We start from the raw sequence: 19,224 nt of genomic DNA, 5'->3' as shown, positions 1-19,224 counted from the left end.
TGTGCTAAAACGCAGAGGATAGTATTCACTGTAGAAAGTACTCAAAACTGACTGCTCAGCTCAAATTTGAGATTCGAAATACAACAATTTTGGGGGAGACGCCTTTGGCTATTATTCCTCCATCTTCAAAATGTTCCTTGACAGAAAATATCTGGAAGAATAGATAATAGTAACTCGAGATCTAGATCCTGGAAACTATTTATGATTCCAAGGACAAGCACAATCCTTTTTCAAGCACAAGAATAGAGCTCATATGGGCATCATCCGCAATAAAAAAAAGTAGTTTCGAGCTGGATTTCCAAATTTTATCAGTGTCACTGAAAGCGACCAGTACAGTGAAAATACTATTCTAATGGGACTATCGATTCTCGCTTAGCCATGATGAGTGAGAATAGTACATGATTGGAACTTGTGGGGATTATCTTTTCAATTTTACGGCTACTTTCACTGATTCAGATTAAAGGAATCCAGCATTCTTCAACTCTTGATTCTTTTCAGGAGTTTCGCGCTATTGGTGGGAGTCAATTATTCAACTGAGAGATCTACTATGTTACATAACTTCACGGACGTCACGTGTAAGTACTGCAGATGCTTAGAACAAGTGCGCGACTACAAAGAGCCCTCAATGGAATGGCTTCTACGTCATTATCAAGACTCCGTTTCTGTTGAACGATACATTTTATACAGAAATTTAAATCAATTAAGTATTATAACTCTCTCAATTTAATGAAGAGTTAACTATCTTATGACAGCTCAGATAAAGATCAAATAATAATTATGTGTACACTTGCATTCAAAATGGAATATTATAGTTATTAGAATGCTTGTGAATAACTGTGATATTCATTTATTAAAGAAAACCAAGTTATAAAATAATTGGGAAAAGGAATGGAATAAGTTCACTTAGCTGTACTATATTCTTATTCTTTGCATATCATATCATATCTGTTTATCAGGATTATTTTGAATGGAGAGTTGTAGAAATTTAAATAGAAATACACTCTAAAGGGCCTCATCCTGATAAATCGTAATGTAAATGGCAACTTATTAAAATATTCCCGGTAGCGTGATATGCTACTATACAGTATCATCATGGAGAAAAAATACTGTTAATATTGCATTATTCGTCTCTGCTATTATAGACCTACCTATATTATATCAGGATTATAAGATGTATAATAATTTTTCAAATCAGGATAATAATTTTTTGTCATGGAAATCGAATGATAAAACATTGTTCAATTAAGACACAGAAATTTCATCACTATTTGCAATAGTTTTCTTTGTAACAATTTTACATAAATCATTCAACTAATGAAACACAAACTCTTTCAACAATGCTGTGACACATCTTCGAAAGCTCTACCAAACTTAATTATGATGAACAAGATTTATGATTTTCGTTAGCTTTCATTGTTCCACCGTCATCATAACAATTGTTGAATCATATCACGTAACTAGGTTTCAACTATAGAAATCAAGTTCATTTACAAATGTTCATCTCTGTGCAAGGTTCAGTGAAAAACCAAGGAATTTTATTTCGAATGCTTGAGTATTCTCATTCGAAGCAAGATGAAGGATATAACGGCTTTTACTGTTATGATAACTGGAACCCTATTTCTTATTCATTTTCATGTGTGAGTAAAATCTCTTATTTGAATTAAGAGTGAAATTTGTCTAATTCATTCAGTTCCAAAGCTAGAACTTCAAAAACTACTATTCATTCTAGAGCAACTCATATCTATTAGAAGAGTTCTGATATCAATGATGTTGTAATCAAATACTTAGAACATACACGAAAATACTATAAATAGCTTCAATCAACTGCATCAAGTGAAGAATCTCTTTTTATTCAAATGCATTTGATGAGTGAATCTATGATACAATTATTATCAAGATGATACTTACATCAACTTAAAACAATAGTATTTAAACATTTTTTTCTTATTTTTCAGAGCGATTGTTGCAGGGTTCTAGTGAGTATATTGAGTTGGTAAACTTAGAATTTGACCAATAGTACTATCAACAATATTTTAGTAACAGTTAACAACTGCTGAATCTCTTTAAACATTCGACACAAATGGGTCAACCCATACTTATTACGTATTATGAAGAGCTTTGATCCAATTTAATATTGGAATAAAATAATTCATCAATTTTCCTAATGATTTTCAAATGATTTCCTAATGATTTTGTATCTGAGTTCTTAAAGTTATTGAGATGTACTAAATAATCCCTATTTTATAAAAACTCTTTATTTGGTATATATATTCAGTCTTCTTTCCCTATTTTCATCGAATGAATTGTAAATCAACTCTACTTGCATCTTTTTATATATTCATCCATTATAAAAAAACTCTATAATCATGACAATGGTGGAAACTAGGCTGAGCCTGTACCATTTATCTCCAAGATTTCCATGAATACTTATTGCTGTTCAAAGAATTATCATGTTATGAAATCACAACATTTTTTGTCATACTTAATTCACTGACATTTACCTCGTCACTTGTTTTTCGGCACCGAATTTATTCGAAAATTTCGATTTTCTACTACTCCTCTACTTTCTCTTCTCGAATTTCTCTACTTTTTATTTAGAAGTTACGTTACGTTGCAGTAATGATCCCTATTTCCCTGGCAACCCAGGATGGATGGCGAATTTCCATAACCAGATGAACCAAATGTATGAAACGTAAGTAGAGTAATAAATTATATGTACCTATATGTATCATGAACATTTTAATTTATTCTATTTTCTATTTGAATTTTGGGTTCTACTTGAGCAATAAATTCACATTCATTAAGATTGTATATCCCTCATTTATCAATTCCTTGTTGATTTCCCTTCTCATATTCAACCTTTAACAATAATCACCAATTATTTTTATTTGTATTTTGTTTCCACTTATACAATCCTCATTTATTTGTAGTTTCAAATCTTCAATTTCTTGTCGATTCCCTGCCTTATATTTGCCCTATTTGACCTTCTACAGATTTAATGATCCTTTTTTTCCGGGAAATCCTGGATGGATGGAGAATTTGCACCGAAATATGTTTGTGTGAGTACTTACTTATATTTTTTATATTTTTATTTGGTAATTACTTATATTTTCAAAATATATTCTACTCACTTACTGAACTCACTATTCAACAATACCTTCCACTCACCCACTCGATTATTTCTTGCACCATTCCGCCATTACCTCTTCTTCCTATCCAATTTTTCACTTCTCTATATTGGCTCACATTTTTTCCTTTTATATCTTATTCCATATCCTCTTTTCCATTTACTTCTTGATTTATGCCATTCCTCTTATTGTTCCTCCATCCACGATCTTAGTCTGTTCTTATCAAAATTTCTCCTATCATCATCATAATTTCTATCAATTGTCTGAATGCACATAACTACGATTTTTCTTCTCTCAGAAAATGTAGTTTGAATCGACCAATCTTTTCTCTCCACTTCTGTCTTTCAATCCACTTTCATCCTATTTCTACGATTCTCCGTCTACCCTTCATTTTATACCCTCACTTTCTCCCACCATTTTCTTTCTCTCTTCCAACCCCATTCCCCCCGATTCACCACACTTCATACATCCACACTGCAATACTTCTCACTTCCATCACAATCTTCGTCTGTTTTCTTTTACACAAATCCTATTGATCTAGGAGAGAATAATTCAAATTCTTATTTGAAAAATCTGGTGAGGCGCACTCACACAACTCTCCTTGCCGTTATGAAAATTGATCACCTGACGCTAGTGTTCACGCGCATCTCAAGTCTACTTATAAACAAAGATCTGAGCCAGCTGGTGACAGGACAATAACGCTGGATGCACACGAGATCTGCTATTTCTTCATAGTGAATCATTTAATAGAATCAACAGTTGCCAACAGTTGGCAATTGGATAATAACATTATCCATTAGCTTATTTTCAATTTCAGGTGAAAATGTTACTGAACATTAATTGTAGAGATTTTCATGCTGAATCTTTTCCACTCGGAATTTTTTGTTTAAATTGCATCTGAAGCCTGAAAATTTGGGAATCTGAAATCAAACTTTGCATAGATGGGGTGGAGCTCCTTAAATTTTTACAGATATGGGACTTGCGGCAGTTGATAGAGCTTATCAATGACTATTTTATGTATAAATTTAATCAAAATCGTTGGAGCCATTCTCGAGGAAATCGCGAAAACCCCTGTTTTTGACAACATTTCCTCCCTTTTAGCCGCCTTCTTGAATCGCATTTGATCGAAATTGTTCGTGTCGGATACTTATAGCGTAAGGACCTTAAAGGTTCGAACCCACTAGAACGTATCAGACACGGACCGTGTCAGACCATGCCAGGCACGTAAAATAACAACTATGCCCACTACACCGGATCAACAGCGGTCTATGCCAGTACATTACGCGTATGGTACGCGTATGATACGGGTATGATACGCGTATGATACGCGTATGATGCCCGGTCAGAAGTTGTTGGGAACGCGTCAGTTAGCAAGAGAATGTAGCGGTGAACTGGTTACCAACGCGGTGCATACGCGGTTACAACGGGGTTTGCAGGCGTCACGTGCCATGCAAGGAGCGTTCCGTCACAGACAAAATATACTGGCTGACAAATGTTGACCTGGACGTGCATGGCACGCTCCGTGCTTGGCCGGTGACGGAACGGTCTAATGGGTGCATTACATATCAATGATGCAAAGAATATTTTTTTGCATGTGTCGGTACGGGCACGGTCATGGTATGATACGTTCTAGTGGGTTCGAACCTTAAGTTCCAAATTTCAAGTCATTCCGTTAATTGGGAGATGAGATATCTTGTACACAGACGCACATACAATCATACACACACAAACAAACACACACACACACACACACACACACACAACACACACACACCCACACACACACACACACACACACCACACACACACACACCACACACACACACACAACACACACACACACACACACACACACACACCACACACACACACACACACACACACACCACACACACACACACACACACAACACACACACACACACACACACACACACACACACACACACACACACACACACACACACACCACACCACACACACACACCACACACACACACACACACACACACACACACACACACACACACACACACACACACACACACACACAACACACACCACACACACACACACACACACACACACACACACACACACCACACACACACACACACACACACACACACCACACACACACCACACACACACACACACACACCACACACACACACACACACATACAGACCAATACCCAAAAACTACTTTTTTGGACTCCGGGCACCTTAAAACGTATAGACATTTAGAAATTGGGGTACCTTGATTTTTTTCGGAAAGTAATACTTTCTCCACCTTTGGTAATAGGGCAAGGAAAGTAAAAACTCTTAATGCTGATAGACTCATTTTTTCGAATTCATCCGAATTCTTCTTCACTTATTACCTTATTTCTTCACTTATAGTACCTTTCATCTTATACCCTCCTTTCCCCCACCATTTTTGTTTTTCTCTTCCTTCCCCCATTTCCCCCTCCATTCTCCACACTTTGCAATACTTCTCACTTCCATCACAATCTTCGTCTGTTTTCTTCTACACAAATCCTATCGATTTAGGAAATCGAATAATTCAGATTCTTATTAAAAAAACTCTTGATGCTGATAGACTCATATTTTTTCCAAATTCTTCTCTAATCCTTATTGTGTAAATATCTCTACTTCCCCATTCTCATAATCTCTTTTCATTGATAAGTTAATCAGCATTTCGGATGAATATGAAGTTGAATAAATATTATAATTAATTTTTCTAGAGTACCAGTGAATCCTTTTCGTCCACGCCCTAAGCCCCGCAAACCTCGTAAGCCAAAAATCGTAAAAATCAGTATCGAAGATAAAAATCAAGGGGCACAAGAGATTTCGGTGTTGTAAGTATTGTTATTCTAGTATTCATGAATGAAATAATCAATTAATAGTGTTCCCGAGTGTTCCCGAGTGTTCCCGAGTGTTCCCGAGTGTTCCTGAGTGTTCCTGAGTGTTCCCGAGTGTTCCTGAGTGTTCCCAAGTCTTCTCGAGTTTTCCCGAATCTTCCCGAGTCCTCCCGAGTGTTCCCGAGTCTTCCCGAGTCCTCCCGAGTGTTCCCGAGTCTTCCCGAGTCCTCCCGAGTGTTCCCGAGTCTTCCCAAGTCTTCCAGTGTATTCCCGATATTTATAAAATTTAATGTAAGTCATTTGAGAAATTTTGCATTTTTGTATTGTTTGTTACATGGTATGATAGTATTTCAAGTTGTTATAATAATGTTCCAGAAACTAACAACAAATCGAAAAGTAAGATACCTCTCTTCCCTCTACCTGGAACTAAGAAACCAAATTTTGATGATATTGTTCAACTAAATTTTACTGATCTCATAATCTGAGAAAAACTTTTGAAACAATGAGAAATGTTGGACTTCGCAGACAAAAACCAAAACCTACCGTACAAGTATCCATAACAGAAAATAAACCTACTGTACCTGCGCTACCTACAACTGGGACTGAACCTACTCTAGAAGTTCAAGAACCAATGACACAAAATGTAGGCATACCGGGTTTGATACCTGCTACGCCTGGGGTGGATCTACTGGATGAATTTTTGTGAATAGCATGAATTCAGAACTGGATATTTCTTATTCAATTTCCGAAATTCAAGTGTCTTTTCAATAATTAATATCAGGCTGAAAGCCAGCAACTTCCCTTCCTATGTAATGTATGTATTGTGCATGTTATACGACGAATATATTGTGTTTTTTTTCAGTTAAAGTCTCCATTACATATTCCTCATGAATAGCAGTAGATGACAACCATAATAAATTTTCATCTTTTCATTGAATAAAGGAAACAATACAAATATGTAATTAGTATCGAAGAATAAGTAATAATATACCCATATACCTGCCTTGATCGATGCGTGTAGCCACCTGCCCACTGTCCTTATAATCTGTATGCACCAATATACAAATAAATTTTATTTCCATTAATATACAAATAAACAATCAATAAAATGTATATGATATTCAAGAATACAATATATGAAATTTACTAAAAAAAAAAATAAATAATTTGCATTTTTCTGAAATTATCCTACTCAACTATGGGGAATCAATGTTCTAGAGCAGGTGTAGTAGTAATACAATCAAATTTAGACTGGGGGTGCAAATACATTGGATAAGTGAGCTCACATATTGTTCGAAATTATGCTCTCTATATTATGTCTTCCAGAGGTTGTGATCCAGTTTTCAACGGAGCATTTGAATTTTCTTGAGTTTCCTATTATCTTGATGCATACAGGAAGTAGATTGTGGAGTTTTGGTGCTAGGTGGTTGAAATGTCGTTGATATATTGCTTTCCTTGCCACGTTTCTGTTTCTTGTGTTATGACTGTGGCTCCTATTTTGAAAGCTTTCCGGGTTTTTGTGTAGTCTGCAAATTATTTCCAAGGAGTAGAGCTGTCTTATGTCCATCACACCAAACTCATTGTAGAGCTGGTCTGACGGATAACGGAGTGGCCTCTGCTTGATGATCTTCATTGTTGGTTTTTGCACTTTCAAGAGGGGGTCAAGCCAATATAATTGGTTAATTTAATAATTCACTGAATGCAGTAATAATAGTCTCAATTTTGAATGAATCAAAATATTGTTTCCTTTCTATCTGTATAAATCCGAGTAAGCAACTCTGGTTCTTCTTCTTAAGGTGCCTGTCCGTTTCGAACGTTGGCGATCATATTGGCTATGATGACTTTGTTAGTTGCGCTCCGGAACAATTGAATGGAGGTTTTTCCAAACCAGGCTCTCAGGTTGGCCAGCCAGGATATTCTTCTTCGACCTGGGGCTCTCCTGCCTTCTATTTTGCCCTGCAGTATGGTCTGCAATAGCTCATATCTGCCCCTATTGCGCATTATGTGGCCCAAGTATTGCAACTTCCTGAATTTTATGATGTTAACCAGTTCTGGGGCCATATTAATCCTCCTCAACACCTCCTGATTGGTAATTCTATCAGTCCATGGTATCCTCAGGATTCTCCTATACAGCCATAACTCAAATGCTTGGAGCTTTGCTACTGTGCTTTGCTTTAGAGTCCATGATTCAACACCATACAACAGTACTGAATACACATAGCACTTCAGTAATCGAATCTTCGTATGCAAGGTGAGGTCATGGCTCTTGAAAACAGACCCCGCAACTCTGGTTGCGCACAGGCAATTGCCTGCTGGAGTGAACGTCTACTAATCTTATAATACTCAAGAAACTATTAAAACTTTTCAGGCATGAACCAAAACCTACTGTACTAGTACCTATTACAGAAAATAAACCTACCGTGCCTGCGGTACCTATAACAGGAACTAAACCTACTGTACAAATACCAATAACAGAAAATGTAGTCACACCAGATGTGGAGCCTGCTATTCCCAAGATAGGTACTTGATGGAATTTTGTGAGTAACATAATATATGACATCAAAACTGAATGATTTCTAATTGAATTTCTAAAACTTCAAATGCTTTCTGAATGATTAATATTGGCTGGAAGCCAGCAACTTTCTTTGTATTATCTTTATAATATTTTTCTTTGTATCAGTCTTTGTATTGTCATAGAGAAACAATAGCGTAAGTAGATATCCCATGGTATAGGGCGTTTATGTCGCAACTTCTACTGTTATCTCAAGCCGTTTACTGTCGATTATTGCCAATTTTTACTGTTTTGACCTGGTAAGAGTGTATGAAAGGCACAATATGAGAGACTACCAGCGTCATATAGCTTCACGGGGAAGAACTATGTGGACTATTGGCTTGAGATAACCGTAAAAGTTGCGACATGAACGCTCTATGCCATGGGATATCTACTTATGCTATTGTTTCTCTATGACCATATATAATTACTAATTCTTAATAATATTCGAATGAAAGGCACAATGTGAGAGACTACCAGCGTCATAAAGCTTCACGGGGAAGAACTATGTGGACTATTGGCTTGAGATAACAGTAAAAGTTGCGACATGAACGCTCTATGCCATGGGATATCTACTTATGCTATTGTTTCTCTATGGTATTGTCCATGTTGAGGTGCGTACAGATTTACAGAAACACACACCAAACATGAACGGAACGCGAGAGGTTGGCAATATGTTAGCAAGATGATAGTGCGCTTGTCTTATTGTTGACTAAGAATAAACTAACCTCACAAATATACCATAGCCACACTATAAATACTATACTATACCTTAATAAATATTATAGGATTATTATTATTAATATTAAAAGCATAAATTTCCCATCATCCAAACAAATCATCACAGATGTTCTAATAATATTTTCAGGAAAGATCCTCTTACAGCTCTTATTGAAGTAGTAGGGAACAGCGACGAGAAAGAAAAGGAGAAAGAGAAAGATCCTGTTACAACTCTCATAGAGGAAGCTGAGAAAGAGACTGTGAAAGAAAAGGAGATTCCCAACTCACCGTAAGTGGACATAATGTATTGTAATCTCATTTTGGTAGATTTTCACTTAGTGAATAACCTTCTACATTGATTTCATGATTTATTAAACATATCTAAGCCTACATTCATCCTTGAGCTCTAGTGCAGATTGTATATGGAGTTCTAAAAATGGGAAATGGATACATCATAAAAATTCGAAAACTTCCCAAATTTATGAGGAAAAATCCCAGTTCAAAGTGAATAACTTTCATTAGGCCTTTATTCATTCTTAAGGTCTAGGGCAGATTATATGTTGAGCTCTAAGAATAAGAAATGAATAGACAAGAGCTGTTCCAAAACTTCCCATAATATACAGTATTACTCAATTAAAACATTTCCATACATTAAATGTCATTAGGCAATATTATGCATGTTAGAAATGAACAGAAAGGTTTTGGCCCGGCTTTCGAGCTAGGGATCCAGCCAAGTTGTAGACTTCAAACAGCTGGATTCATAAAATTGGCTTTCCAAAACGGAGCGTGGTCGCAGTAAATAGTAGCAGCAAAATAAATCTTTATTTTCTCATCTCTTTAATAGGAAACGTTTTTGCTTGACGAAATGAAACATACCTAAATATAAAAATAGCGGAAACTTTATACTATTTTCTCTTTATTTTATTTTGTGTTCAATTTTCCAGTTTTCGAGATTTAATTCAAACGTTATTTTGACTAAGACTACGACTACGCCTCGTTTCGGAGAGCCAATTTTCTGACTCCAGCTGATTGAAGTCTAGAACTTGGGTAGCTAAATCCCAAGTTCGGAAACCGGCCCATATAATCTTTCTGTTCATGTCTAACATGCATAATTGCCAACATTTTTTAATGTATGGAAATGTTGTAATTGAGTAATACAGTATATTATGGAAAGTTTTGGAATCGGCCCTATAATATAGTTATTTTTTCAGTAACTATATAACCATATAGCTATACTGTAGCTATGACATGTTTCAATTTCCATCGATTCTCAAATTTATTAATCTACATAAATTATGTATAGAAAGTTGCTCTTCTATTCATCTAATCATCTAACTACTACATATATTTCATTTGCAATATTTTTTATTCGCATATGATGAAGTCCTCTATAGAGTGCTCTATTAGTTTGAGTGTTGTGTGTGAGCACTACATCCGTAAACAAAGCCATAGTGCATTCTGGTGACGTCAGTACTGGTAGGGCTCCTACACCAATGAACAATTGTTGATTTCAGCTGATCTATATCAGCTAGTGTTTTTACCTGTACTGACGTTACCATAAACCACCTGTCATGCACTATGGCTTTACCTACGTCAAGGTAGTGATGTGAGTCGTTCTCGAGTGATGAAAAATTCGAATTCCAAGTGAATCCCAAAAATGCTATTGTTATGAGGGGAAACTGGGAGTAGGCTACGTGGTTCTGATCGAGAGGTCTCTCTTTCAATTCGATATTAACCCCATGGAATTTCTTCAATTTCTATAAAATTACCAAATTTCTATAATTTTTGAAAACCTTTTCTATGTTTCTATGTACTGGGTTATACTACAATATTTTCTACCAAATTTTCAACAATAATCTTGTTTAAATCCAATCGTGAATTTGATTTCTGTTCGCTGTTCTAGTTGCAAAGAAGTGCCAGACCCAAAAATCAAATTTCAAGAGAACAATTACGACTCATCTGTGATGTTTTGGCAGAATGGTGTACAACTAGTACCAAAAACTGAGAAAAAGTATTATTTGTGTACCGATAAGAAATACGTAAGTGGTTCACGAATTCATTCCATTGAATTCTCTTAAACTTCATAACATCTATCATATCTTATTCCTCGCATATTTTACTAACTATTCTATAGGTGGAATAAGTATTATTGCATTATTTACAATGAACAATCATTTTATTTACATTTTTGAATTCCATGTATATTCTTTACATGACTAATTCTTTTTGAATAAGGTGTCATTCGTGATAGTGTACGATTTTGTTGTAAATTTAAATACGATGAATGGGATAGCTTTTTTATTGGAATACATGGTGAAGTTTGGAAGATAATTTCCACTCTACAATTCAACCATGTAGAAAGTGATGAGCACGTTATAAAATTTCAATAAATATGATTTGTTCTATTATTCTCAGAGAGTATACATTCCATACTATCTGATAAATTCATAGCTTCCTGCACTTTCTTTGTTTACTTCATTTAGTTGTTGTGTTATCTGAAACTAAACTGTTTTCTTTGTATTATAAGTTAGGTTAGCCTATATCAGAATTTATCCAACATGAAATTCATTATTTTCCAGGGCAAAGATGATTACTATAAAATTAAAACCGTAAAATCGTTTGGGCCAAATTCGTTCAGTTCCTGGGAAGATACCTATGATTTGAAGGGGAACAAAATGGGCTTTGGTAAGAATATTATGAATTCTGAAACTCGAATTTATTTTCATCAGTAATTTGATTTGAGTCACACAATGAACCAATTTTATCCACGATAAAAACACGCTAAATCATTGGAAATTAATCTATCTATCTGTTTACTTGAATAGAGAAATTTCCAATTAGGAATTTAGGAATAGAATCTAGAAGGAAATAAGGAAGATGCCATTTACTATTGGTAAGAATTATTCTGCAGCTCTGCAGCAATATCAAGCAATGAAATTACTTTGAAGTTTTTCTAGAAAATGCAACACTAACTTGTCATTGGTTCAAATGGTTTCATCTTACAAAATGGGGTCTACTTTACATCATTAGCCAATGAGAGGACGTTTTAAGAACAAGGATAGTGATAGTGTTGAAACAAAATGGTGGGTCGCATGTGATTGGTACAAGTTGTTCACAATAGAGTACCTGTCAGTTCCCTTATTATTAAACTCATTTTTTCATATTATGCTATATAATTATGTGCTTCGAATATTATTAAGAATTAGTAATTATATATGGTCATAGAGAAACAATAGCATAAGTAGATATCCCATGGCATAGGGCGTTTATGTCGCAACTTCTACTGTTATCTCAAGCCGATAGCCCACGTAGTTCTTTCCCGTGAAGCTTTATGACGCTGGTAGTCTCTCATATTGTGCCGTTCATACACTCTTACCCGGTCAAAACAATAAAAATCAACAATAATCGACAGTAATCGGCTTTGGATAACAGTAAAAGTTGCGACATAAACGCCCTATACCATGGGATATCTATTTACGCTATTGTTTCTCTATGATATGGTTTATTTTTCGTTCACCAATGTTGAGGTGACTTATTACAAATATTTATTGATCAACAAATCAATGAGTCAATTGGATTTTATTAATCAATCGCGTTTGCACTCTAAATTTTATTTATAATTTATCATTCAATGTAGTTGATTAATCCTCAACTTCTCAGTGTTTTGTATTTCTTCTTCATTTATCCCATCAGACTCCAATGATTCTTAACCATCACATCAGCTTCAAAAATAAACCATGAAGCATTTGTTTTTTCCAGGTTCATATAATAGTCATATGAAAAAATGACTCGGTCTCGAATCTACGCACTTTCAAGGAATGAAACCTATAATAAGTACTAATCATATTAAATTTTAAAATTACTGTAAGTATTTGGGATGAATTAAGGTTGTATAAGTTGATTTGCAAGTCAATACCAGCAAGATATATTCTATTCAATAAAAAGACTAAGAAATTGTCAAAGAAGCATCCCTTAGTCTTCTCATTTAATATGAGTAATAAATAATAATTATCACAATATCAACTTCTAAACTACACAAAAAATATATTCTATTCATGAGAATGTAATGTGTCTATTTCATTTTTTCACCGTTACCTTTCCAAACTTGTGAAGTTTCTCTCCTGCTAATTAGTTGGGTTGCAATTGAATTCATTCTATGTTAATGAGATATGACTTATCAGCCATTAATCCCTTCACTAAACAAGCATATTGGTCAATTCCAAAACCGTTTCTACTACGTGAGTAATATAGTTACCACCAATTCATAGTATATTCTAATGACCTAGGTTTCACTCCCATACTCTTCTTTGAATCACCATTTTTCATTTGTTAGCTGGAGATGATGCCCACATGAGCAGTAAGCATGTGCGTGAGTAGTGAGACAGATTATGATGAGAGATGTGTGGACCTACATCTTCAGGTGAGTTTCGAACCAGGAAGCAATTCTTAAACTCATGAAGATGGTATTTAGAGAAGTAATAGCTCTTCAAGTGGTCAGCCCTACAAAGGGAGTATGAACCTTAACTTAATATCTCATCGATAGCTTATCAGCGTACCAACGAAAAAAAATTTAGAAGATATATGTTACTCATATTCTCAAATTTGATTAAACACTAGGAATTGATTCTGGTGAAGCATCAAAAATGCAGATCACCGAAAATCCATATTCCGAATTTAGTTCTTGCTAGGAGTTTTGAGCCTATGTTTTTACTGTACACTTCATACATGCTCCCATGAATATAAGATACGATACTGTGCTTGAGAAATTTAGATTAATATACAGGATTATCATTTGAGATATTCACAGGATAACTCATGATTTTAAATCTCAAATTTTAGAAGGGATACGCGACTGGGTACAACCCGTCCACTTGACACCCACTAACTGGAGATTCATGCAAGAATAAAACAATCTAGTTTGACAAGGATTGTACAGAGAGTTCTATTCTCCTCTAAATCCTTTGTCTTCAATTCAAATCAACAATCCCATTTGATTGGGAAGTCGCTTAAACTATGTGGAGAAGATGGATTTATTGAAATATTCAGCTTCTAAAACCCCATACCTTACCAACTACAAACCAAAACATTACAAAAGAAACCAATAAACCATAAAATATACAATGCAATAGTGGAATAAATTTACAAAATGAATCAAAAGAAACTACTTCCCCAGAAGGGAGAGCTCAAGCTTGGGAAGGAGATTAGCTGGACAATCAATTAAGATTATATTACATTAGAAACATATGATTTGAAATAAACAACAGGCCTATCTGAATGTCTTGAATTGAGCTAAACTCTTATATGAAACATTTTTTTCCGAAAAAATAGAGGCAAAGTTTGACAAGATATGAAGTTATGAGGTGGAAGTTATCTGGTTCTGTATGGGAATGACTTCCTAATCACAAGATGCAGGCCTATGATACAATGTGGTGGGAAATGAGTTATAGATCTATTTATCCTTGAAAGGATAAAATGATTGTCAGCTCCATAACTTGATATGGAACAGAAATAGAGTTATATTCGTTTTACAAAACCCTTGCAGTTTTGAAATTCGAGGCTGTGGTGGTGGGTGGAATAGGTTTATTGTTGTCAAGTAGGGGAGCAAGCGGGGGATACTACCACCTGTTTGAAATCACAACTTTGTTTTCGCCACACTTGAACATAATGGGCAGCTTTTCATGCTACATATGAGGGCCGAAAACGATACATTTTTGGCGAGCTCGCCGGAAAAGTAGCATTTTCGGCCCTAAGCCGATAAAATAACCTTGGATGTCAGCTGATTCAGGGTCATTGTCGATGCATAGATAGCCTCCCAAATTTCACCCTCCAACATTGAATCTGCTATAACAATTGAAGGAGAACAATAAGTAGTGTAAGTATACATAAAATTGAAGAGAAAACGAAGCTCTACAAATCTGCGGTGAGCATTATCTTTTACGATGCATTGTTGCAGAGTTGTAGGCCCTGAAACTTCAAAAAATAGGAAAAAGCTGTTATTTCAACAATTTTACACTTTTAAGAGCGTATATCTCGAAAACTGTTGGAGATATCACAAATCATCAAGGAACAAATAGTCTGAATATGCAGTCTGTTAGTCAATGTAGTCTGAATAGCTAGTCGTATCGGTTGAACGCATTTTTCCCAAGATATGAGCGTAAAGCAAAACATTGAAAAATGCAACTTTTAAACCACCCTCATCACTTTAGCACAAGGGGTAGGGATGGGGACTTTTGATATGTTCACCCCCCAACTGGTCTCAACAAAGCTGCGAAGTCAAAAATTATGTTTAAAACATTCTTTCCAAATTCCCTTATCAATATTGATCTATTTTTGCATAACTGAAGATCTCACACTCAACACTGAAGATGCTGCAACAGTCGTAAACTTGTGAAATTATACATCAAATTGGAGAAAATTTGATGCTCTATAAGCTCATGATCAGCATAGATTTCTCCCATCGATATTCAAAAAGTTATAAGAGAAAAAAATTGAAGGAAAATGTGTTAATTCAAACATTTCACATCTTTTCGAGCAGATATCTCGAAAAGTGAAAGAGATATGGAGAAAGTTTTGAAATCAATATTGTAGAAAATTATGTAAGCTTTTATTTCTTATGGAATAGTCATGTCTGTAAAATACATAATTTTCGAGTTATATACGAGAAACCAAAAAATGGTACCTTTGAACCATCCCCACCCCCTTAGCAAAGGTGGTAGGGGTGGGGACCTTTGATATGTTCACCTCCTCACTACCCTAAACAGAACTGCGGGGTCAAAAATTGTCTTCCAAACTTTTCCCTCTATAACACTTCGTTGACTGGGCTATAGTTTATAGTTTTCTCAATTATTGTTCTGGAGTAGGCCTACAGTTGATATTTCTGGAAAATTTCATTTCTTCTTTGAATTTTCACTCTTCATCGATATGTAAGAATAATACATAATTATGCTTCGAAACTATATGTGAATTTTCTAATTTTTCCAGAATTGATGCGTTTGGTGGGTTCATGTGAGTATTTTTGTGAACTTTCTATCAAATTTACATATCAACTTGTCTATTTCGAACAAGTTAATATGAAAATTTACATGCATATTGTTTGTTGTTAAACGAACATTGTATATTGCATATTGTATGTTACACGAAGTAACTTATTGATAGTATTCAATCACTCATGTAACACTCAGGATATCAAAAATGACTCAAGAACATGAGCATAATGAGTAGTATTTCCAAGTTGGAATACCATTGTTAAACTTAGCAATTTCTATGAGTTTTGGAGGGTGCCTTTAGCAAAACTTTTTGAAGTCATAACAAACAGTTACACTTAGTGTAATCAACCAATGAGTGTTTTCAAGAAGTTCTTGAAATTCACATGGAAATTAATTTTGATTTTTTGTAAAAATTACTCTACCTTTTCCTTTTTGACTTCACTTCCATTTTTTTTCCTCCAGGGAAAATCATCTATCTCCAATGAACTCAATGATGATGGGAGATCCAATGATGGAATCGCATAGTTTTCATAGCAGTAGTATACATCACAACGTGTAAGAATACTAACTTATCTCCCATGCTTCTTCATTCAATTCATTCATTCTTATGTATTCTATTGCTCAACATTTCCGGTCATCACGCTGTTTAGACTCTTCATACTTTGTCTTTCATCTTGTCTCCCCATTGTTACGGAGCTAGTCTACCTTGTTGGCCTGTTTTGCATTTTTATTTTGGCATCCTTCATGCTCCCTCTTTTGTCGAGAAACCATGATAGCATTGATACCATGATGAATGATAGCATTCTAACAGAAATGGAAACCTACGCATACTTACACACGATTTTCTTATTGATTAATTTATCTAATATCACATTATTTGATGAGATGATAATAATAATAGTATTGAGTACAGTTACTGTGTTCCTAATGTAGTATATTGAGTAATGGAAACGAAAGCTGGACTATCTGCATTGATCATTGACTATAATTACTTTTGCACTTATTTTTCTTCCAAAAGAATTTTCATGTTTCACAATATAATTCATCTATGGTATTTTTCACACAGTAATTCATTGATGGATCCTCTCCACATGGGTCACGGACTTATGATGGATGATTTTGGTCCCCATCATGGGATGATGTCGTAATTTTACCAATTTATCCAAATTGCTCTTAAATATTTTGTTTGTCTTCTCTTCTTTCCTCCGACAATTTTATTTCTTTCCTTCCTGCTCAATCTCTTTCCTTATTCAACTTCACCACCTTTCCATTTCTCTTACTTTCCCTTCAATCTATCAACCATTTTCATCCACTTCTAGTTATTTTGCACCTAATACTCTCATTGATTTGCATCTTATGGAATTGTGTTCTTTTTTTTATTCATCTCTTGAAATTTGTCCAGAATCTGTCAAACTCCTTTCCTATAATTAATTTATCTCTGCTGCATTTTTTACTTTCATTTTTTACCTTTTCACATGTCTTTCTTTCTTCTCTCTTATAAACATTTCTCACTTTCCTCTTTTCCCTTACTTCCTCTCCTTTCTCTCTCACCTTCCCTTCCTTCTATTGAAAATCTCGCTTTTCTTTTCTGCTTATCCACTAATCTTCCTCTTTTTCTTCTTTCACTTAATCTGAATCTATCCTGATATCAATCTATCTTTCAATCAATCTAAATATATTTTTACATGGAAATTGATGAAAAATTGCATTTTTTCAAATTATAGTAGATGAATAATTATTGGATTAATTATTCTCCATTAATCCAGCTTATAATAATCATTGGGATACTTAATAATAATTAACACTCATTTTGTACTTTCGTTTGATAATAATACTTAATTACTAATTTTTTTTTCATGGGAGGCTTTATATTGATTATACTCCTCTCTTGCTCTTTAAAATCTTCATATTTCTGAGAGGTACCACCTCTCTCATTCTAGAGGATGCAAACAGATTCGACATTCTGACTATTGTGAATGGACCTGGAATAGGGATGCAATTATCCAGAATATAAAGTAAAAGTACCATACGTTCAATTACGTAACTGGAAAATGTCTGTATTGTATTATCGAATTTGATCACAAATTTCTAGTATCAATATAATTCTTATTGCAGCGGATATATCAAGTGATAACCTATGTTTCACAACATAATTCATCTCTTTTTTACACAGTAATCCATTAATGGTCTTTATGTTCATGGGTAACGGACATATATGATGAATGATTTTGGCTGGCATCATGACATGATGCCGTGAGTACACCAATATTTCTATATAACTTACTTTATTATTTGTCTTCTTGTGATTTCTTTCCTTTGTCAATTTTACTTATTTCCTTCCTGGTCAATCTCTCTCCCTTTTTCAACTTGATCACTTTTCTCTTCCCCTTATCCATTCATTCTATTTATCAAATTTCAATTGAGTACCTAACACTCACATGTGATTGATTTTTAGCTTAAAATATGTTTTCCTGCCTTCTGTTCCTTCTCTTCAAATTCATCTAGAATCTATCAAACTCCTGTCTCACAATATAATCAATAATATTCGTTTCATTCTCTTTCCTCTCCTCACCTTCTATTCTATCTTTTTCTTCTTCTTCTTCATATTCTTCTTTTTCTTCTTTTCCTTTTTCTTCTTCTTTTTCTTGTTCTTCTTCTTCTTCTCCTCTTTCTTCTTTTTCTTCTTCTTCTTCTTCTTCTTCTTCTTCTTCTTCTTCTTCTCTTCTTCTTCTTCTTCTTCTTCTTCTTCTTCTTCTTCTTCTTCTTCTTCTATATCTTCTTCTTCTTTTTCTCTTCTTCTTCTTCTCCTCTTTCTTTTTTTTCTTCTTCTTCTTCTTCTTCTTCTTCTTCTTCTTCCTCTTCTCCTCTTTCTCCTTTTTCTCCTTTTTCTTCTCTTTCTTCCTCTTCTTCTTCTCCTAGTTCTTATTATTCCTTTCTCCACACACCTAATCCACTCCTATCCAATGATTACAAATTCTGT

General features: G+C 34.7%; 1 protein-coding gene across 1 annotated transcript; it reads left to right on the top strand.

Annotated features, from left to right (window-relative positions):
• Window positions 1-1,449: 1,449 nt before the first annotated feature.
• Window positions 1,450-13,320, top strand: LOC111050404. Its single transcript, XM_039438818.1, has 9 exons — window positions 1,450-1,637; window positions 1,956-1,976; window positions 2,618-2,692; window positions 2,994-3,059; window positions 5,871-5,984; window positions 9,407-9,547; window positions 11,162-11,297; window positions 11,838-11,943; window positions 13,018-13,320. Exons 1-9 carry the CDS (start codon window positions 1,573-1,575, stop codon window positions 13,044-13,046), a joined length of 753 nt encoding a protein of 250 aa, XP_039294752.1. The 5' UTR covers window positions 1,450-1,572; the 3' UTR covers window positions 13,047-13,320.
• Window positions 13,321-19,224: the final 5,904 nt, after the last annotated feature.

The sequence above is a fragment of the Nilaparvata lugens genome, chromosome 12 (assembly GCF_014356525.2).
Source record: "Nilaparvata lugens isolate BPH chromosome 12, ASM1435652v1, whole genome shotgun sequence".
NCBI lineage: Eukaryota > Metazoa > Arthropoda > Insecta > Hemiptera > Delphacidae > Nilaparvata > Nilaparvata lugens.
This window is presented reverse-complemented; position numbering and strand designations above follow the sequence as displayed.